Here is a 24371-nt window from a genome sequence, read left to right as displayed (position 1 = left end):
TTATAAACATTTTAAAATGAATCAAGCTGTCAATAAGACAAACTAAATCCTGTAAATATTATAATGACTGCAAAGCAATTAACAACCTATTTTGTTATTACATAGTGACTAATCATTCTAGTTGTGGCATAATTTTTAACTATTTAAATATTTGGTGTACACCTCTCTACGTAAATTTTCATACGATAAATCTTGTAACATACGCAAATGTTTCAGTTTGCACACTAACACTTTAAAATTATTTGTATATATCATTTTAATAATAATAATGCTATTTGCTTTACGTCCCACTAACTACTCTTTTATGGTTTTCGGAGATGCCGAGGTGCCAGAATTTAGTCCCTCGGGAGTTTTTACGTGCCAGTAAATCTATCGACACGAGGCTGACGTATCTGAGCCCCTTCAAATACCACCGGACTGAGCCAGGATCAAACCTGCCAAGTTGGGGTCAGAAGGCCAGCGCCTCAACCGTCTGAGCCACTCAGCCACTCAGCCCGGCGGTATATATCATTTTTAATAACCTATGTTAATGTAGCTTTTTTATGTCTTTGTTGTACTTTCCCAGGCTGATGATGGCATACCTTACTGCCAAAACCAGTCCCACAAATATGAACAAATAAAAATATGTGATGATTTAATAACTATCACGATTTTTAGTATACCTAATATATATTTTAATGTAAATCTCGATTCAATACGGACCCTAAAAATGAAATTCTTGACACTAAATTGATGGTTTCAAGCAGACTGACCGCTGCACCATCACAACCCTTCTCTCTAATTACTTATTGTGATATTAAATATACATTTTATCATTCAGTGATCGTATTTGATGTGGAGTTTAAGACTTATTATTAGCCCCTCATGCCATGCCGCCATAGGACTGATTCGTGTGTGTAATCCTGCTATGCTGTCAAGTAAACACGCGACAATCGCCTTTAACTATACTACGCAGACATTATGCAACTCTCTCTTTTTTTTTTTTTCCAAAATGTAGCTTCTTCCTTCTTGTAAACAATATCTTAACATCTATATATATAAAATAAGAGTTTTGTCTGTACATTGCTCAGAATTTGAAAAGAATGGTATTTCTGTATCGGTCATGTCCACAGTAACAAGAAAATGCATTTTTTACTTTTCCGTAATTTCTGTCTGTATGTATGTACACGCATCACGAGAAAACGGCTGAAGAGAATTTAATAAAAATCGGAATGGAAAGTCGGGTGATGAACCGCTACAATCTAGGCTATAAATTATTTTAAACACGCCGAGTGAAATGTTAGTTTAGGGGAAGGCCTGAAATATAATTCTCAAATAATTTATTCATGTTATTAGTGGTCGTATCGATAAATATATATACATAAAAAATAAGAGTTTTGTCTGTACATTACTCAGAATTTGAAAAGAATGGTATTTCTGTATCGGTCATGTCCACAGTAACAACGAAATGCATTTTTTACTTTTCCGTAATTTCTGTCTGTCTGTACACGCATCACGATAAAACAGCTGAACCGAGCTCGATAGCTGCAGTCGCTTAAGTGCGGCCGGTATCCAGTGATCGGGAAATAGTGGGTTCGAGCATCACTGTCGGCAGCCCTGAAGATGGTTTTCTGTGGTTTCCCATTTTCACACCAGGCAAATGCCGGGGCTGTACCTTAATTAAGGCCACGGCTGCTTCCTTCCCATTCCTAGGCCTTTCCTATCCCATCGTCGCCGTAAGACATATCTGTGTTGGAGCGACGTAAAGCAAATAGAAAAAAAACGGCTGAAGAGAATTTAATGAAAATTGGTATGTAATGTCGAGTGGTGAACCACTGCAATCTAGGCTACAAATTATTTTATTCACGCTAAGTGAAATGGTAGTTTAGGGGAAGGTCTGAAATGTAATTCTCAAATAAGTTATTTATGTTATTAGCGGTCATATCGATAAATACCACATAACTAACATAACTTTAGTTATGTCGTAAGTTAGTAGTGGTTATGTAAGAAGTTATTAAATTTCCGATCACTTATGCTTATACATTGTTACCGTACCGCATATAGTCGGAGATATTCATCAATTTGGATTTTTGTTACTAAGTTCATATCAGCGCCGAGTCACGAGAAAATGGGTAAACAGAATTTAGTAAAAATCAGTACGTAAAGTCTGAGAATAAGGAACTACAGTCTACGATATAAACAATTTTGTAAAACACCCTAATATCACAGAGTCGAAAGAAAACTAATGTGAAGGCCTGCAATATAGAAAGCTCAAACTTTATCAACATAACATTACATTGACCATTGTTTGTTGTGATGTGCTTTTTGTCTTCTGTTTCCTCTCATCCCCGACAGATAGGATTACTGCAGCGTACCAAGGTTTTTTTAAATTTGCTTGACGTCGCACCGACACAGGTAGGTCTTATGGCGATGATGGGATAGGAAATGAATAGTGGTGTGAAGGAAGCGGCCTTGGCTTTAAGGTACAGCCTGGTGTGAATGGTGTGAAAATGGGAAACCACGGAAAACCATCGTCAGGGCTGCCGACAGGGGGGCTCGAAACCCACTATCTCCCGAATACCATCTTCAGGGTTGTCGGCAGTGGGGTTCGAATCCACTATCTCCCGGATGCAAGCTCACAGCTGCGCTCCTCTAACCACACGGCCAACTTGCCTGGTCGTACCGACTGTAACAGCCTACCTGTATATTGGTGGGAAGTAGCTGGGGTGTAAGATAACTTTCTTCTTTAGCATGCCATTCCTCTGGTTCATACATTTTCTGATATATCTGGTACGTAACACACTGGTTCATCATAGTATTCGAGCTATACAATCCCTACTCTGAGCCATTGATTGGAATGAGTAGTGTGCATATTTAATGGAATAATGGCAGAGGAGTGTTCACGGCAGTCTGCGACCTGGTTATTCCAGCTCTGGAACTTAACATTGCTTTCAATCGCTACATTCCTACTGAATTTTTGTAATGACCTATGTTGAATTCAGTTAGGAAAACAACAAGTCAGTCTTTCTGAGAATCCCGTAGCGAAGCACGGGTACATCAGCTGGTTACCAATAAAATATAAAAGTCTGTTCCATGTAAACACCGATGACTACGTTTAACATTTTATAACATCGCATACATCAGGTTTACAACACTGAAATTTGTGCAGGTTGTTTAAGTATCATCCAGACGTTATTATGCATAAATCTCAATATGTTTAGATGGAAAGTTTCATATATATGTTATAAAGACATGTAAAAATGTAAACATGCGACACGTGGAATTGGCCTTTCAAAGAAATAGACTGAACGGTATACTTACATCATCAGTCAATTCAATCCTCTCATGCTGGAAGTAAGTCTTGTGCAGCAGGATCCAGATAACTCCCACAATCAACAAAGCATGGAGGAGGAATATCCACCAGTTACCCCCAACCTGTAAGATGAAAAAAATTAATTTTAAACAATGTACTCTTTAATCTTTACAGAATGTGACATTAAAAAAAGTGAAGATACAAAGTTGGGAAATTCTGGAATATTATGTTGTAATAAATTTTACACAGATGCAGACACCTCATACAATTTATGGTAAGCAATATTGAGAAAATTTCCCACTTTTAAGGTGCCATATCACACAAAATATGTGCTTCATAATATGAACTGGCAGGGCCCAGGGTAGCATTTTGCTAGCCGGGGTGCACGTTTAGGAATGAAGGCAGCACAGCCGATGGAGAATACAAAAAATAGTCTACCCCAAGGAAGCATATTATCTCCAATACTTTTTGACGTAATATACAAATGACCAGTCACTAAATCCAAATACCAGACGCTTCTTCCATGCTGATGATCTTGCCCAGGCCACACAGAGCACTAAGTTTGAAACGGAGGTAATAAATCTCACTACTGCCCTCAAAATGTATCCAGCTATTATAATGTTGCAAACAAGCTCAGACCCACTGCTAAAAATACGCAAGTTGGCGACTTCCATTAGAAAACAAACAACCACATCATAAGATGAGTCGTGTGGTCAGGTATCGAGCAACAGTTATGTGACATTCCAATATATCTGGGAGGAACATTTAACAGAACTTTCACTTTCAAGAAACACTGTATGAACTGTAAATAGAAAGTCTCCAGCCAATTAACCTGTTATACAAACTGGCTGGATCGATGTGGGGGTAGTCAACCAAAAATTATCCGCATATCAATAATGGCCCTTTGTTACTCTGTCGCGGAGTATGCATGCCCCATTTGGTATTAGCCATCTCTTGACAAACAGGTGGATTTGGCCCTCAATGAGACTTGTCAGTTGGCAACACGCTGTGTGAAGTCAACTCCAGTAGACAAGCTCTATCAGCTTGCAGGGATTGCACCACTACATATTTGAACAGAAGTGGCAGTGAACAAGGAAAGGTGATGAGGATACTAAGAATTCATGTCGACAACATTAACAGAAACAAATAAAAAGATAAAAAATAACTCAATGAGGCAAAAAGATTACAGAAGGTGGGCAAATTACAAAAATAAATATAAAATATTTATTACTCGTACTTTGGTAGCTGTTTATTGCTGAACCAACACCCATAGGATTTAGACAAGATAACCAGAATTCATACAGATGGGCAGGTATCTCAGGCATTTCAAATCTCCAGGCAGCTACGATGCACATGTGGTCCCTAAATATGGAACATAGTTTACATCTGCTCTGCTTTGTTAATAACAGAATGAGTGAAATGAAATGTAAATTGGAATCATTTGCAAATATATGCAAGTTTTTAACCAGCTTCAGGAGTGGAACCGAGAGTAAATTAAAACCAACAGGCAATACATTTGCAGAAAGTTTGTTGGATCCATAAATGAACAAGTGTTTCCAGTACTGTAGATATTTCCAGTTTCACAATGTGAACAAGAAGATCACGATGGCACAGGTATTATGATGATGCTGGATTTAGAAATATTTCTAGTAATATCTTCTTTCGATGGAACTGCCTGTTGTACTCTTGTTGTTGTTGTTTTTGTTGTTGTTGGGTAAATATGTTTTGTTCTTACCTTATTATCACACTACTGTAAGTGATCATTGCCACTGGGATATTTCCCAATTGCGATGCATTTGTTAATAACAACAACATTCACATTTTAACCCAGCCATTACTTGAGTTTATTTTGACGATTAACTTAACTATTCTGTGAAAAATACGCCAGCCACACATACTTGTTTCCCATTAGAACTCTGCAAACTTCACTCCAACTGCTCCGTTGTGTCATACTCAACACAAAACCGTTAATGTGTACAATGATGTACTTTTTACAACACGTGAGACCTCATGGGTTGCTTTTCTCTCACTACAGAAACAACCAAGAGCCTGCGCCATAGATACTACTAACATAACTGACGCATCCTTGAAGGTTGGAAAGCATCCAATGTGAGAACCAATTTCCTCCATAATATTTTCAAGCACTGTCTCTATGATTAACTTTTCATCACCTTCATTGTCAAGGAGATATGCTTGTTGAAATAAGATTCTCAATTTCATCAACACTTACCTTATCATACATACATCATTATAGACCGTTATGCCTTTCAGTATGCAGTCTGCAAGCCTTTGTAAATTTACTAAACATTACCGCAATTCTTTATTTGTAACTAGTGCCGTGACCTCATTTAGTTCTATAACTCATATCTTTAAATCATTAAAAACTGAATCAAACCATCGTCGTCTCAGTCTCCCTCTACTTCTCTTACTCTCCATAACAACGTCCATTATTCTCCAAGGTAACCTATCCGCCCTCCATTCGCCACACATGACCCTGCCTCTGAAGCCAGTTTATGCGTACAGCTTCATACATAGAGTTCATTCCTAACTTAGCCTTTATCTCCTCTTTCCGAATACCCTCCTGCCACTGTTCCCACCTGTTTGTACACCAGCAATCCTTCTCGCTACTTTCATGTCTGTTACTTCCAACTTATGAATAAGATATTGATGCCGCCGGGACAAAACCTCCTATGTGAAATATTTTACCTTAAAACTTTGGCTGGGAAGGTTCTGTCATCTAAGGTGGAATATGGTGTGAATATTGCCAAGGCATTCTCGCTCTTCATAATGTATGTGCTGCGGGTCGGCATATCTTCTAACCTGGCAGAGGTAGTCGTATTTTTGAAGGGCGGAAAAAAGTCCATTGGACATTACATGTCATACAATGTCGGCATATAAAAGATATCTGGTAACACATCTGCCGTTCACTCAACAAAATTAATTAAATCTCAGACATACACGCCCAAAAGAGCTTCGGTTTACTCAATCTGCCATCTAATAGGCTTAGAGTAAAGCGGAATGTCGAAATTGACGAGCAGACAGCCAGATGGCGTCAAATTGAAATGTCTGCACATGGTAGCTGAGGTCATACGATTATTATTATTATTATTATTATTATTATTCTAGATCTACAAAACGAACACAACTATCTATTCCACTTGTAGCATTTTTCAATTACCCAACGCATACTGAAAATCTGATCCCGACAGCCCCTCTGTGGTCTGAAACCACACTGGTTTTCATCGAACTTCCTCTCAATCACTGATCGCACCCTCCCATCCAAGATGCCAGGGAATATTTTGCTGGTATACTAATCAATGAGACAGCTCGATAGTTGTTTCAATCCTTCCTGATCCCTTGCTTATAGATAGATGCAATTACTGCTTTTGTTCAATATGAAGATACCTTATCAAAACTCCATGCTAATTATAATACCGTACTCTATGAAGCCCTTTCATCCCTGCCTCCCCAATAAACTTTACAATTTCAGGTCTAATTTCATCTACTCCTGCTGCCTTATGACAACTGAGTTTATTTACCACCTTTTCCATTTCCTCAAGCGTAATTTCACCAACATCATTTCCCTCCCACCCATGAGCTTGGTGGTTTTTGACACCACCATGAAGATTTCCTTTTACGTTGATAACATTTTCAAAATATTCCCTACACCCGTCCAGTGATTCCCTGGGATCTATTATGAGTTCACCTGAATTACCCAAAACACTGTTCATTTCCTTTTTCCCTTCCTTCCTAAGATTCTTTTTTTTTTTTTTTTTTTTTTTTTTTGGGCAAGCTGCTTTACGTCACACCGACACAGATATGTCTTATGGCGACGATGGGATAGGAAAGGGCTAGGAGTAGGAAGGAAGCATCTGTGGCCTTAATTGAGGTACAGCCTCAGCATTTGCCTGGTGTGAAAATGGGAAACTACGGAAAACCATTTTCAGGGCTGCCGACAGTGGGGTTCAAACCCACTATCTCCCAAATACTGGATACTGGCCGCACTGAAGTGACTGCAGCTATCGAGTTCAGTAAGATTCTTTATTCTTGTACAGATAGGTTTCCCTCGTGCTTGACCTAGCATTTTCAGCTTATTACCAAAATCTTCCCAGGACTTCTTTTTGGATTCAACATCTGTTTGTTTTGCTCTGGTTCTTTCATCTACATACAATTCCCTGTCTGCATCAGCCCTTGTTTGGAGCCATTTCTGATGAGCCATCTTTTTACATTTATAAGCTGCTCTCACTTCATCATTCCACCAAGAAGTTTGCCTTTTCCCATCTTTACAGACAGTTGTTCCTAGGCATTCACTTGCTGTTGCTAATACAGTATCCCTGTATGCCACCTATTCTCTTTCTATATCCTGAACCTGCTTACTGTCCACTTTTCAGAACTTCTAGCTAATCCTATTCAAGTACTTCTGTCCAATTTCCTCGTCCTGGAGATTTTCTAGCCTTATTCATTTGCAGACAGATTTCACTTTCTCTATCCTGGGCCTAGAGATACTTTGTTCACTACACATCAAATAGTGGTCTGTATCATTGAAAATTCCCTGGAAAACCCATACATTCCTAACAGATTTCCTGAATTTGAAGTCGGTTAAGATATAGTCTATTATGGATCTGGTACCCCTTTCCTCCCATGTGTAGCGGTGAATAGCCTTATACTTGAAGAATGTATTCGTAACTGCTAAACCCGTACTAGCACAGAAGTCCAGCAAACGCATCCCATTCCTATTAGCTTCCATATCTTCCTGACATTTCCCAATCACCCTTTTGTATTCTTCAGTTCTACTTCCAACTCTCGCATTGAAATTGCCCATTAGCACTATCCTATCCTTGCTGTTGACCGTGACTACAATGTCACTCAATGCTTCACAAAACTTGTCAACTTCGTCCTCATCTGCACCCTCACATGGTGAATAAACTGGGACAATTCTCGTCCTAATTCCTCCAAATGCGAAATCTCTTTTTTTTTTTGCTTCACGTCGCACCGACACAGATTGGTCTCATGGCGACGATGGGACAGGAAAGGCCTAGGAATAGGAAGGAAGCGGCCGCGGCCCTAGCATCTACTGCCAAATCTACCCACATCATTAGCTCATTTACGTGCCTAACAGAAACAATGTTGCGTGCAATAGTATTCCAGATGAACAGCCCTACCCCACACTCTGCCTTACCCTTTTTAACATCCATCAAGTACAATTAATTACCTCCTATCTCCTCCTCATTATCTCCCCTTACCCGAATAGCATTTACTCCTAGCACATCCAGATGCATCCTCTTTGGTGACTCAGCCAGTTCTAATTTCTTACTTAAATAAGCCCTATTAATATTGAGAGCTCCCCATCAAATTCCATTCTGTTCACCAAGTTGTCCCTCGCCTGTCAAATGGTAGTGGGACTCGGTTACTCCAATAGGACCGAGGCATGTTTGAAATGTTCCGAGCTCTGTAAATTCATGAAGCATGATACTACCCTACTTATAGTAAACGCCACATAAGGCCATACACTAGAAAGTAAATATCGGCGCCCGATTCTCTTTTTGCTCCTTTTTGTAATGGCTGATCACTGCTGCCAATCTGCCTAGTTACATATTAACATCACCAGCATAACCATAACAAAGTAACTTCAATGTAAGCATCGATAATGAATGTTCTCCTATCCTCGTAAATAATAAAATGAAGATTAAATAAATCAAGATATTCAAAATTAAGTCGGTTTCCATGCTCAATGAGGAATTAAGGAAATAAACACAATTCCTCTCTTAAATTAATATTACATATTTCCGTCTTTACTTTGATATATACAGTAGGCCTACTATAACCATATTCTTGAAGAGGGGCATGTTAAACAATGCAATTCATGTAGCAAGTCTTTGCAGTGTGATTTTCGAAAGTTCCAGACGTTACTTAATGCCTTTCCTTTCTTTTGCGTGAAAGTTTCCTTCTCTCTTTAATAAGCAGTAAAGGAGAGAGATTATTGGGCATATTTTCAGCTTGCATGCTCATATTTTCAAGCTTATCCAGGAGACCTATAGGAGCATTAATGTGCCAAGCTACGTGAATGGAAATTAGGCCAGCTTTCAAGCTCACTGTGGAACTGAGAATAATGTTACTAGTTCTACTAACTACTTCTATGATTTTCATATTCACTGAGGTGCCAGAATTTCGTCCTTTTATGTAGTGGTAGATCCAGGCGAGACTCGCGAATCTGAGCACTTTCAAATACCGCCGGACTCTAACCCACCCTGAGCTAGTCATACATTCTCACCTTCACTCGCTTTAATTGATTTCAAGCATTTCCAGCCTTTATTCTGATGTACAAATTACTATAACTGTATTCCTAAAGGGAGGGTGAAGTGAGGGAGAGGGGGGGAAAAGAGAGAGAATCTAGATTGTATAATTCATTGCAATTTCTATAAGTTCAAGAACTTACCACATAGGACATATCTGTCCTTCCTTTTAATAATAATTATAATAGCTTTACATCCCACTAAGTATTTCTACGGTTTTTGGAGATGCCAAGATGCCGGAATTTTGTCCTGCAGGATTCTTTAAGGTGCCAGTAAATCTATGGACATGAGACTGATGTATTTGAATACTTTCAAATACCACCGGACCGAGCCAGGATCGAACCTGCCAAGTTGAGGTCAGAAGGCCAGCACCTCAGCTGTTTGGGCCACTCAGCCTTGTGCCCTTCCTTTTGCTTGGATGTTGTCGTCTTCTTTCTTCAATAAGCAGTAGGGGATGCGGGGCATTTTAAACATATTTTCAGCTTGCAAGTTGGTGTATCTCAAGCTTACAACATTATGGAAACCCAGGAAATGTACAGGTGCACTAATGAGTCAAATAACATTACCAGATTTCTGCATATATATAATGGCTTAAATCACATGAAGACAGGTTGGAAAATAAGCGATCGTTGCCTTAATTAATGTACAGCCACAGCATTAGCCTGTAATGAAAATGAGGGAACCAAAAAAAAAAACAACAACAACTTCAGAACTGCCGACTGTGGGGTTCGAATCCACAACCTCCTGAAAACAAGCTCACAGCTATGTAAGCTAACTGCATGGCCAGTTCACTCAGTTTCTTATGATGCGTAATAGGCCTACCACATGGGCTTGCTCTCTCCCAAATTACACAGTTTCGACTTCTACCATAGGGCGACCCACTTCAGTTCTTCAATTATACATGTTATGTAAGAACATTATGTACTTCATTAAAAGATACTTCCCTAGTTGGTTGTCTGATTGGTAAAGGTATAACAAATATATTTGAGAAGAAATACTTTTATTTTGTATTTATTTACATCATAAAGAAGTCACGTTGTCATAACAGTAAGAATATGCAACAAAATAAATGAATCCAAAGAGATAAGCATAATTTACTGTATTAAATATTAGTTTATATACATACATACCTGCCAACGTTTGAAAAGGGCTATCAGTAAAACTCACGCGCGATAAAAAAATGTAACAATTTTCGACATACCCCATCTTGATGAAAAAATAATACTTCTGGGCTGCAAAATACAATAAGTCATGCTTTAAACAGGATACTTCAATGAAACCATATCTACTTACATCATAGGCCAAAGACTTGTAGATGAACAAAATAATCAAGAAGAAATCCATGTTGAACTGCAGCAGGCATGGTGAATATTAGTTTGGAGCATACATGACAGATCTTCCTTGATAAATTAACACCTTGAGTGCCACGTGAGACCAACGTTGACTCACAGAGCTTAATGCCATTCGGGCCGCGTGAGTCCGCTGTGGACTCTCAAGTCTCAGGCCCCGTGGTGCTATACTGTCATCACACTTGACATGTAAATGTGTGTTAAATGAAAGTAGGTGGCCAGTACGTCATTAATCTATTCTTGGCCTGTCCATTTGCGAGTCCGATGTGGCACCACGTAGCCTGTACGTCACTGTAATATATGAACCGCAATAAATAAATTATGATGACATTATCGTTTTCTGATCGTGTCGTGTATAAATAACAAAATATTGTACTGTATAGTGTACTCATTGTTCATTGTCTCATATCAGGGTCCAGGGTCTATAGGTGAATTGAAAACATAGGACCAAAAAATCAATCACTACTGATCTGCATTCACATGAACTTTCTAGAAAACATATTTGTAACTTTGTCTCATTCACAATCACACCACAAATTGGTACACTTTTTGCATATGAATTTAAAGTACAACAAATGAGACTTTGTGAAGAAATATGATTCTGTGTTTCACAATCACACTACAAATCTGTGCACTTTGAAGAAACAGTCCAAACAGAAGAAATTTTCACAGGCTGGTCATTTGAACTTAGACTGTAGAGTCTTCCTCATGGCATATTGCCTTCCTGATGGATCTCTTCGTAACAATTACTGCATCTCCGTCTTCTATGCCGGCCTACATTCTCCAGTCAGTGGGGTAATACCTGTTTCTTTGGTACTTGTGGGGGAATGTGAAAATTTTTTATACCGGTACCTGTTAATTGTTCAACAATGTCCTCTTTGAACTGGGTAACAGATTTACTCTCATTCCAAAGTTGATTGGAAATATAGATGACATTTACTACACTTGTGCCGATCAATATCTCTATAGCTACTTTTCTGTACCATTTTACTCCGTCTCAGAGAAGTACTATAGCTCTTTTTATGATCTGATAAGTCAATGTGCAGTTTGTATTTGTTATACTCTATAACACTCCGTGGTTTTTGCACTCCTCTGAATAGTGACCATCTCACCAGTGTGTTTAGTTGTCAAAATTAACACGTCTCTTTTATCGTGCAATTTCTGAACAAACAACACCAGTGTTACTTTCTCGGGCTCTTGTCTCTCCTCTTGCTAACTTCCTTTTAGTAACATCAGTTGGATTATACCTCCGATTAGATTTCAGTGTTCCAAAGATAGTTTTATTCTTTAGTAGTTCATGAGCTTATGAGACAGACGTATACCAGTGTGTCAGGAAGGTGAGAACTGAGCTAGGATACGTGGTGACACATTGGTCTCACCCGGCCTATACAGCTGGAACGTAGTGTCAGTGGCTGCGTGAGACCAATGTGTCACCACAATTTCAACACAATGTTATGGCTACAATTTTGGCCCAAGATGGCTAAAAGGTACATTTCTGCAATAAGATGCATTATTTTATACTCTATAGTAAAAAAAGAATGGCCTGGATGGAATTTTTTTTAATGCATATGTGGCACTTAAGGTGTTGAGCGGATACGTGGTAATTGAAAAAGGCATTACACAATAAAACTTGTTTAACATAACACAGGCAAGAAATAATATAATACACACTGCAAATCACACTCTAATACGACTTTAAAGTCATAGTTGTGACATTTTAGCTTCCTGCATAAGGTCTTGGAAAAATGTTTTGTCATAACAGGAACCAGAACACCTGGTCTTAAAATAGAAATAGACTCCAGAGATTAATTGGACAGGCATGATCTGAACTCTGTTCTATTTTTCTTCACAAGGCTGAAAACACGTTCACATTCTGCATTGCTATGGGGTATGGTGAGAATAGAGAGCATTACTCTAGAAATTTGGTTATACTTAAGAAGTCCATCGGCTCCATGAATTCTTGATATTTGTGCCCAACTGCAATCACTTGCAGCATCTTGATTTGCAGCCGAAGTGACATGTACCTGAAGAGCTATGAACTGCCTCTGAAGCTCATTCATCACCTCATCTGTAGTTTCATTCTCTTTCTTGCGTAACATGACAAGAAACTTTTCCAAGAAAAAACAAATGAAAGAAAACTGTGCACTTGTGGAAACTTGTTGATGTAGTCACAGGCAGTACAAAAGTAGTTTCCCACTGATGAAAAGAAAAGAAAAGAAAAGAAAAGCCAGGTCACTGCCCTCCATAACAACCCTCTGTAAACAAATAGATATTGCTTTCCTGAGAAAATCCCTCGCAGGTAACATTCATATAAACCCTTTCAACTGCTTACAGCTGAACTATCGTTCCCCTCAAAGAGGTCGAGGTGTGTCCCTTTTCCCTCCATTTGCAAGAACAGCATCATATCAAAGTGGCTTCTTTAGTCGTTCTGCTCGGTTGTGGAATGAACTCCCACCGCAGATAAAATTTTCTAAAGATGAAAAAAGGATGTATATATAACGAAACCCTCTGTACAAAACATAATTTATCTACTGAATGAATGTTCAGTATGAGTGGAAGGATGGATGAAAGTTATGGGATCCCGAGTGATTGAGACGGTAAATGGGTATGAGTGAGCCGGCCTACCTAAAATATATGTGGGGTTTAGAGAGAGAGAGAGAGAGAGAGAGAGAGAGAGAGAGAGAGAGTGAGTGAGTGTGGGTGTGTGTGTGGGTGTGTTGAATTACTTGAATGTTGAACAGGTCTTGTGAGTATTATGTAAATATGCCTATGTAAATACGGTAACTGTATATAAGAACACTATGTAGAATGTAATTGTATATTTGTATATTATAATTTTAAGTGGTGATGGAGGCACTTTTGTGTATGTGGGGCTATGCCCTTTCACCATTCACCATCCCTAAATTGTAACTACAATTAGTGGAAAATAAATAATAATAATAATAATAATAATAATAATAATAATAATAATAATAATAATAATAATAATAATAATAATAATAATAATAACAACCTGGAGATCATTCACTATGTTCGAAGTCTGAATGCCAACAACTAACTCATCATCACTTAAATCATTTCTTCCACCATGTGCAATATTAATATGACACCCACATACCGTGCAAAAGGCAAATTTTTCTCCCTTTCTTGATTCTAGTATACATGGAAAATCAACAGAATATTATTCTTTAAATGTCTGGAATTACTGTTTCTTATTGGATTTATTCATGACAATCTACAATAGGAATGTAGCATATGAAAATGTCCAAGAACAAATGTGTCTATATGTACTGGAAATCGAAATGAACCTGGATCACTTAACGTCACATAAAATTATAACAAACACTCAAGGAAGTGAAATACTTCATTAAAAAGAGTCAAAGCACACGAAGTCTTAAACCACTAAATGAACATGATATCAACCTCGTGAACAAAGAATATGCACATGGTAAAATGCATACACACACGTGGAACGAATGTAATTCTTCTCCATTTTCTTCTTTATAATTTAATGGGCTTTGCTAATAGCGGTATACCCAGTCACTGGAACGAATGTAATTAGTCCAACGAATACAGGAAACTGCGAAGCACAAAGTTACAACTCCAAAACTGAAACACTTCATTAAAATATGTCATAACATTAAAAGGCCAAAATTTTCAAGGAACGAACTTCGTGAACAAAGTACGTCAAACAATATAGGTTAAATCACAAGCAAACAGAGCGGAACAAAGAATTTTTGAAGCAAAGCCTGTTGACACCTAAGATTCACACGGAAGAACTGTTATCCCGGCTTTAAAGTCAATTCCAATAATGACACAAACACCACACGGTTAAAAATACCAATCATATCAAACAATGAGTCAGCGACTATTGTAGACTTGCCTTCGACCAAGACCGAGCGTGCTTCAACCCATGGAAACAATCGATTGTACGGAGGTGGAGCGATTATCGAATGTTAGCGTTTAAAATTGCTGTCCGCAAAGTCGTAAAATTACGCTGTCCATCCATAAAACCGTAAAATGTTGCAATTTCCATCAATTTTACGGATAAACCGTAAAAGTTGGCAGGTATGTACATGTTAAGGGATATGTAGTAATAATAATAACAACAAAAGTGTGCAATAAGGAAATAAGGAAAAAAGGAAATAAAATATAATTAAATATAAAATAATTTAAAATATCAAGAACTATTCCATGGTCACTGAATTACAAAGCAGGGGTATGAATAAACGAACATAATAAACATGAGTACTAGTATTTAAAAAGCAAAAAGCAAAGTCATCTCCATACAAACCATGAAGGCCGGTGGAAGGTAAAGGCGTCCACTATCCATAATGTTGGCACTTGGTGGGGTAGAGTGGTTAGCTCTACGCATGACTGCCTTTGCCCCCAGGAGTTAACCTGGCACTCATTTATCATACGCAAAACATTCCTTCCAAGTTACGTTAAACCCCCGTCACTCACGTTAAGCCTATTAGGGTGGTGAACACACAAATAAGAATGCCAATGAAAGTATTTTCCTTCTGGACCTTTATGCCGGACAGATGTTTTGTTTGAAAACAAATTTTTTCACTATAATATGATTTATCTATAGAGCGAGACCGCTATGTAGTGTACGTCTCATAGCTATAGAGATGGAATTGGGAATGTACTATGCACCTGTACAGACTTTCAACAATTACCTCTCAAGTGACATTTCAGCTGAGTGACAATGCTAAAAAGACTATGGACTTCGAGATTGGCATTCCTGAAGATGGTTTTCTGCACTTTCCCATTTTTACACATTGATTCAAGACTTGTCTGTATCAGTGCGACAAAAAAACAAATACCAATATATATAACTGATCTCTTTCATTTCGTTATTGATGGCTTGTAATCTGTTTAAACTGATGCCCAAGCCTCAGATTTAGCTCCTAAGACTTTTTTCTTGCTATTTGTTTTACTATCTCCCAGATGCGAGCTCACAGCTGGGCGCTCCTAACTGCATAGCCAACTCAACCGTTCTGAGACTTTTAAAGAGGACAGTACGCATATCATCATAATAAAGAAAGACTGTGAAAGTATTAACATAAATGCTCTGTTATAGGAAAGTAAAGATCATGATGAATATGGAGCTGAGAAATTTTAAAGCTTTGAACATAGATCAAGCATAGCAAAACAAGGGGCGACTAGAGATTGGGTGTAACTTTAATAACTGGTTTGTGAAAGGGAGCATGACATAAGAAGACCATAACCATGGCCACTGACGAGAACATGACAGAATATGAGATACGTCCAACTAGTGACCAAACCATTGGTGTGGATTAGCTAGGTCCACCTAGTAACAAGACCAATGGGTTTCGTTATGTCCGGCTAGTGACGAGGCAATTGGGCTAGTTCCAGCTAGTGACAAGACCATTGGGATAGACACAAGCAAAGGGGGTCTGGGGGTGAACGTGACCAGCAGGCCTGCAGCATCCCCTGGACAGTACTGGCTTGTGACAAAACCACTGTATTCTACCGAAAACCACTGATAGTGACAGGTTGGGTTGTGATCCACCGAAAACAGATTTTAATGACCGGTTAGGTTCTGATCCACTGAAAACCACTGATTGTCGCAGGGTTAGGTTAGGTTCAACAAGATTTGTACTTGACCGACTGTTGTCATGACAACTGAATGCAATAAACATAAAACTGAATCAATTCATCTATAAAGTTTTCATCCAGTAGATATGCCAGGAACTGGCAAACCAACACCATACATACAAAGTATACAGGAATCAACAAAACAGGATATTAATTCATGATACTCACTGTTCTTTAAAGAGAAGAAATATCCAGTCAACAATAGCTGCAGTGAACTTGGTTTTTCACTGTCCGGCTCCATGGCTAAATGGTTAGCGTGCTAGCCTTCGCCCACAGGGTCCAGGATTCGATTCCCGGCAGGGTCGGGAATTTTAACCACCATTGGTTAATTTCTCTGGCACAGGGGCTGGGTGTACGTGTCATCCTCATCATCATTTCACTATTATTGTGTAAAATAGCAACTTACTAGTTTTGACAAGCACAGTATCCCATCATACACATACACACAGACAGCATGTTCAACAGCGACTCATGAACGATGACGGGCAGGATGTCCAATGTCACTAATCTATTGTAACGTGTTGGCGGGGTAAATAAGTACATACATGAGTACAGAACCTGGTAGGGTCCTATTTCTAAGATTTATTAACTAAGCAATACAATTACACATTTACACACACAGACGATTGCCGAACTTACAACTTATGCAAGTACACTTACACGGTTCGCGTTCTCTCTCTTAGTTTTTCATGTTCCATCTACAATGACACACACACACAATCATCGATTATTTAGACTACACTCACTCAGCCACTCAGTCACACTCGTTAACGCTGTCACGGTCCACAGCCTACATGTCAGTCTCGCAGGTCGGGATAGTATCCGCTGTTCACTCAATCTGTTGAACCCCATTCGCGGTCTGCACACGTCGGCACCCAGTGTTTCCTACGCGCTGCTCCAGAACACCCAAAGGTTCTTCTCCAGCAGCCGGCCTCAAGGGACTCGCACACACAACATCAGGTAAACAGGAACGAGTCCTCGACACCAACTGGCAGATACTCCATCAGGCTGACATCTCAGCCCAGGCTATCACTGACTGCGCTCTTCGCGAACTCAATCTCGCTCTCGCTCACTCATTAAATAACTAACTCTCACTAACTGACTGCAGGCAAGTAACTGCTCTTATATACCTGCGCCAGCCCTTCTAGAACAGTCCGGATGCTGGATGAATCCAGGAACCTTGCGAGATGGAAGACTCCAGATTAATAGTCGAGTGATTTCCGTCGTCCCATGCGGCGCGACCACGGACAGAAGAGAGAAGGGCCCGCCCAGCACTTAATTGCTGCTTGTGATTGGCGCGGTTGAAGCATAAGGGGTGGGCCTATACTGTGCCGGTCCCATAGCCAGTAGGCATGGCGGACGCTATAACCATTACATTGCCCCCTCCTTAAGGCTGCTCCACAATACGCTTTGTTCGGTCGGCCACCACCTTCTCATGGGGAATCCGCTGGGTCCGGTCGACGGTGTCCTCGTTCCCATTGATAACGATCAGCAAGTCCTCACGTGGCAGCTGGAACTTCGGTGGTTTTCCTTTCGTCCACAGCCGCGTCTACTTTTAGGGCTTGAGCGCCTTCGAAGTCCTCTAGTGTGATGCCCAGGACTGGTTTGCTCGTCCCAGATTTAGCCCTGCTAAATTTCCTTTTCTTCCGGGGTGCGAAATTTGATGTTCGTACCGGCACGCAGCTTCGTGCTGGAACAAGTGTCTTGGTCAGGTGGCATCCTCATTCGTTGGTCATCGGTTTGTCTTCCTTTGCTGCTCCGTCTCCTAGAAGGGGTCCCTCCAGCCGCGCCATTGCAATCGCTGCATCTGTCTCATGGGCCATCATCAGAGCCTCTTTGTAGTTCTGTTTCTTGCCGATTGTCCTCCCTGGACGGATCTCAGCGCCACGTAGTTTATCACAGGCGTCAGCCACCTCGAGTTTGGTGTCACCTCGGGACAACTCTTCCACAATCACGTCGCCTAGTCCCTCGATCTCGGCGTCGATTATCCGCGGCGTTATATCTGTGCGCTGAGTCATCTCCTGCAGCTGGACTCGGTTGGTGGACACCCCAGCGTACGTCGAGCTCTCCCACAACCTCCTCGTAGGACGAACTTGGCTGGGGGCTGCGATGAACTATCATCTTCTGTACATGTACTCCGGCGATCGGGTATTCGGCACTCTTCTTGGACGTCGATCCGGTCTCGAACAGGGTCCGGCATGTTCTCTTGGAAGTAATCCCGTTGTCCCGTGGAGTTTCCAACTTCACGATGGTGGAGCCGCCATCGCTGCTAGCGGGATTCATTCGCGTCCCCACAACCATCGTTTTCGCACGCAGGGCACTCACTTCCACCACTGGGCCTCGAACTCCGGACTCCACAACAGCGGGCATACCTTCGGACCCCTTCTCGTCCAGTTCGTTGTCGTCCCGCACTTCGTCATTGTCGACCTCGGTTTCGAGAGAGCGCACTTCGTTTTCTGACTAACTGCTCACTCTTCACTTAAGTCTGTTTCCAGCTGGTCCGGGATAGAACTCCGTTCAGATCTCGGTTCATTAACGAGTTCGCCATAGGTAGATAAGATTTTGTTTTCAATCTCACTAAACTTGCTTAGAAAAATCTGAAGCTGTTCGGAATTCATTTCACTAGTAGAAATTTCTGTCGGCTACAAAATACGCTACCAGGTACTCGATTCTGACGCCAGTTTTTACGTAAGAGTTTATCCACTAGTTTATCACATTTGTCCATCCCACTTCTGACGCCTGTTGTAACGTGTTAGCTGGGTAAATAAATGAATAAATGGGTACAGAACCTGGTAGCATCCTATTTCTAAGATTTATTAACTAAGCACTACAATTACACATTTACACACGCACACACACGATTGCCGAGCTTACAACTTACGCAAGTACACTTACACGGTTCGCGTTCTCTCTCTTAGTTTCTCATGTTCCATCTACAATGACACACACACACACACACACACACACACACACACACACACGGAATCATCGATTATTTACACTACACTCACTCAGTCACACTCGTTAGCGCTGTCACGGTCCACAGCCTAAACGTCAGTCTCGCAGGTCGGGATAGTATCCGCTGTTCACTCAATCCGTCGAACCCCGTTCGCAGTCTGCACACGTCGGCACCCAGTATTCCCTTCGCGCTGCTCCAGAACACCCAAGGTTCTTCTCCAGCAGCCGGCCTCAAGGGACTCACACACACACACACATCAGAGAAACAGGAACGAGTCCTCTGCTCCAACATGCAGATACTCCATCAGACTGACATCTCAGCCCAGGCTATCACTGACTGCGCTCTTCGCTCACTCAATCTCGCTCTCGCTCACTCACTTAATTCAGTCATGTACGACAACTATGTCTTTCATGGTAAAGACAAATTACTTCGCAATGCTATCTGCCTTGATGGTAATGTACTATGTATCTATACAGCCTATATATACGACTTTTCACAATTACAGTTGAAGTCCGCTATAGCGAGTACGGCATATACAGAGAACTCTATTATAGCAACAACTTTTTCTGTCCCTTCAAAATTCCTACATTAAACTGTGTATCGTCCTTCGGTTACAGCGAGAGCCCTATCACTAATGCATCCATTATTATGAGCAATTAAGCGCGCGCGATTTTTTCCGTTACCGATATTTATGCAACCGGCGATGCATTGCATGCGATCGATTACCTTCGGTATCCTTTCCTCGCTATATCCACTGGCGAGTTCTCTCATCGACATTCGAAGGCGATGTCGGAGTTGATTAGTAATACCCGTCGACTGCTGTTCCGTAAAGAAAATTCGAAATGAAAGATCACATATTTTCGTAATAAATGTGTAAATAACGTATCTGATAACGGTTGTTAACCCGTTAAAAATAAAGGATGACTAAATGACTGCTTAATTTTAAGGCTGAATACTGCAATTAAGTAAGAATGCGATACACCTCGAGATATGGTAGATTGCGTAATTGATTTCAGAGGTTAGTTTCTATTTTCTCGCGTCTGGTTAAATTATGGAAAGTCTATTATGAAAATTTATAGCGAGAAGGTTATAATTTCTCAACTGGCGCTTGAAGTGTGTTTTCTTCATACACATAGTACGGTTAAGTTAATATAGGTGACGCTGTGAGATAGACAGACAGACAGACAGACCAACTCTTAAAATACATACATTAACAAAAAAGTGTCTTTTGCCCAGTTCTGCCCCTTATGCGGGGCAAAATGGGGAACGTTTACCTTTTATGAGCTAAGTATAAAATATACCTCACAAGAAAATCTAAAATGAATACACAGTTCTAATCACATAATGCACAAATGTGTGTGGAATCCTCGTCGTCTGTATCAACACCCGCACATGAATTATGGGCCCATTTCTTGCATGATACGCATCTGATCCATTCACAACAGCCTGAACGGCTTCTTCCATGGATACACTGCACCACTGTTGCCTTTCTGTCTTCCTTTTATATATTCTTACCATTCCGAAACATAGAACCGAAAGAGGAATCCATAAGAATAAATAAAATGTGAACAAAGACGAAGTGGGGCAGAACAGGGTACTACCCCATTATGCCCCACCCTGTTTTGCCCCACAAGCACATTTTTACAGTTATGAGATCTAGACAGCAAAAGTAATTCAAATATTTTAAGTAATATAATGGAAGAAGCTCATAAGACACACTTCCAAATAATAATATAATATGTTATCTGAAAGTATATCATTTCTACTTACTCGAGATGAAAGAAAGCTGACCATTTGCAAATCAATGCCAGAATACTAGACAGTGGCCAAAATAACACAGACACACACAGGAATGTTGGTGAACTGCCGTGTGGTAGCAGGTAGCTACGTATTGTCAATGTTCTGAAAGATTCCGACAGATTGAACCATTTACCGCAGAGATAAGAGCTATACCCCGTTCTGCCCTGCTACCCCGTCTTGCCCCACCTTCATATATGGTTAAGTTAGGTGAAGCCGTTTGAAGCAGAAAACTTAAGTGTTTGCCACAGAAACCTCTGGAGTGATACCGTATTTCTCCGAATCCAAGACAACTTTTTTTCTCAGAATCTCATGCCAAAACTCAAGGGTTGTCATGCATTCCCGGCCTAACAGTAAGTTAATGGATACCACTGGTAACTACCGCGGTAACTCCGCTGCTTTTAACCCCCGCACGCGCACACAAAACTCACTGACAAACGACCGCCTCTTTATTATACAACCGGTTGTACAGTGCGTGTGTGGAACGTCACCTGATCTCGGGAAATAGTGAAGAAAAAATGACGTTCTATCAGGCTCGACAAAAACGTTTCTCAAATCTGCAGAATGGCATCAAAACATGCGAGCCTTCGAATTCTTAGAAAGGTCAGCTACTCAGTGGCAGAGTTATAACATGTCTATTGTAGGTACTTGACGCTTAGTAAAATTAAGTTTTATAGAAAGCAGGAATAATTTCATGATGGATAGTCGTATTGTAAAGATATGTGGAAAAGGTATTGCCGGCAAATTTTCAACAGATTCTCGTCGATATTATGATGCGAATTTTAAGTTAATGGTTATTAAACACTTGGATATGGAGAATAATTGTGCAGCCGCAAGAAAATACCGCATAGGACTAAGTAAAGCCAATATTTGGTGTTAGCGTGAGGAAAAAAAGAGCTAAAAAATGCGAACTGTACAAAAAATGCATTCAGCAGTCCGCAACAAGGACGCTTTAAAGAAGTCTAGGATGAAATTATTAGGTACGTGCACAAAAAAAAAACGCCAGGGTAGAATGGCCATGTCGTTGCGCAATAAAATTGGTTTCAACGCGATCAGGCCTATACATCGCTACCCGCTGAATCATTTCCTGATGGATCGTCGTATTGCAGAGACGTATGGAATACGTGTTGCCGGCAAATTTTCAACGAGTTCTCTTTGGTATTATGATGCCAATTTTAAGTTAATGGTCCTTAAACCCGTGGAAATAAAGAATAATTGTGCAGCCGCAAAAAAAAAAAAAATTACGGCATGGCGAAAACCAATGTTCGGCGTCTAAAAATGCATAGGCCTACTATACAACAAAGGCATTCATACTTTTTGAGCCTGATTTAAGTTTTTGAAGGAAAAATTGGGGTTCGTCTTGAATTCGGAGAAATACGGTACTATATGTTTCTCAGAATGAAATTAAACACACACTTTCACGTAGTATCGGATTTCGAAAAATAATAAACAAGTAAGCCGTAGTGTGGATATCATCTGCGGAAATGCAAGTTTTGAACAGATTGCCGTTTCATACCGATGCAATGTGTATGCGGGGGTTTCCAACGTTTATACAGAAATACAGGTCATTATCCTCATGGTTGTTCCATACTGAAGGTTATTGCCAGCAATTATAGTAAAACGTATTTTTTAGTCCACCCATTCAATAAAAATCACCTTTATTGATGTTTACACTTTCATACAATTAATATATGTTTCGCTCATACAGGGTGCGACAGAAATACCTGACGAATTTCAAACGTAAATAACTCGGCAACGCAACAAGCCATTTAAAGATTTATTGCACAGTTGTAAAGAGTAGTGTGCCATCTGCGTCACATACACACTAGGTTTTGAAAATGATGTCATCCAAATGCCGACCGTCCTGTTCGATGCACCTCTGAAGCCTCTCCCTGAAGTTCCGCATGACTGGCTTGAGCAAGTCTTGTGGTATTGCCTCGATGTCTTCACGGATGGCAGCTTTCAGGTCATGTAGTGTTCGCGGCTTACGTCGGAAGAGCGATCCTTCAAATATCCCCAGAGAAAGAAATCGCACGGGGTGAGGTCAGAGGAACGGGCTGGCCATGGAACGTCACCCCGTACGGGGTCGGCATTTTTTAAATAAGTCTCAATCACGAAACCTCGGTGTTCACCACTCCACGCCATGCTAGCGACGGGCTGGCTGACTGACTAGCCCAGACGAGACCTAGATTAGAAGTGACATGAGTGGCCACCACCGCAACGCTGGGACACACCCAAGGGATGAGGAAAGAAGACGACGTTAGCCCCAGCTACACAGCTGGCTTGGCTTATCCCTTCTCCATAAATGGAGGCTTGGCACCAGGGAACAGTGGCGGCTGGACAATGGGACTTTCCCTGCAGTTCCAAAGCCCAGAAGCCATTGGACCCGCGCATGAAATCCCGCAGTGCCAAGAAGGCTGATCCCCCTATAACAAACAAACATTTCTGGAAAATGGACATGACTTGTGCATGATACATACTCCTCACTAACACAACCTGAAAAAATCCAACCCCCATCCTCGCATGTGCTATCTACAAAATGTCAGGTTTTACATGTAGGCATCTTTCTATTTCTGCCTATGTGGTTTTTTCCTGACCCTTACTACCCGATTAACCACTATTGATACCCACCACCACATCTGACCTGGTAACATGCTGAGCATGGGGACAGGCAGATACTCCTGCAGTATCACTTCCCAATCTACCCAGCTATCTCTTTTCTTCTTAGAAACTAATAGCATGTCGGAGGTCATGTAGATTGAGTCGATGGTCACGGCGGGGGAGCGGGCTACGGGGGGCCCCGTATAAAAAATTAAGAAAAGGCCAAGACCGCACGCACCATGACAATAACACTTGTTTGAAAGCTGTGGCCAATACGACCTTTAGTTCGCTCCAATCTACTGTATGTGACAAATGGCAAACCTTGCTCTTTTAAACTACGCAACAAAAATGTGAATGGCTTGTTGCGTTGCTGAGTTATTTACGTCTGAAATTCGTCAGGTATTTCTGCCGCATCCTGTATAAAGAGCATCTTCAGCCTTAATTTTTTTAAATCT

The 24371-nt window shown here is 40.6% G+C and overlaps 1 protein-coding gene across 1 annotated transcript in view; it reads right to left on the bottom strand.

Moving 5' to 3' along the window:
- Spt-I (serine palmitoyltransferase subunit I) overlaps positions 1-24371 on the bottom strand; it is a 398639-nt gene that overhangs the window by 336244 nt on the left and 38024 nt on the right. The window contains exon 2 of the mRNA XM_067141884.2: positions 3301-3414. Within this exon, the coding sequence (XP_066997985.2) occupies positions 3301-3414 (114 nt within the window). The remainder of the gene's footprint in view (positions 1-3300; positions 3415-24371) is intronic.

This window comes from Anabrus simplex, chromosome 2, assembly GCF_040414725.1.
Source record: "Anabrus simplex isolate iqAnaSimp1 chromosome 2, ASM4041472v1, whole genome shotgun sequence".
Lineage (NCBI taxonomy): Eukaryota > Metazoa > Arthropoda > Insecta > Orthoptera > Tettigoniidae > Anabrus > Anabrus simplex.
The sequence above is the reverse complement of the archived record's forward strand: the minus strand, read 5'-3'. Positions and strand labels throughout refer to the sequence as shown.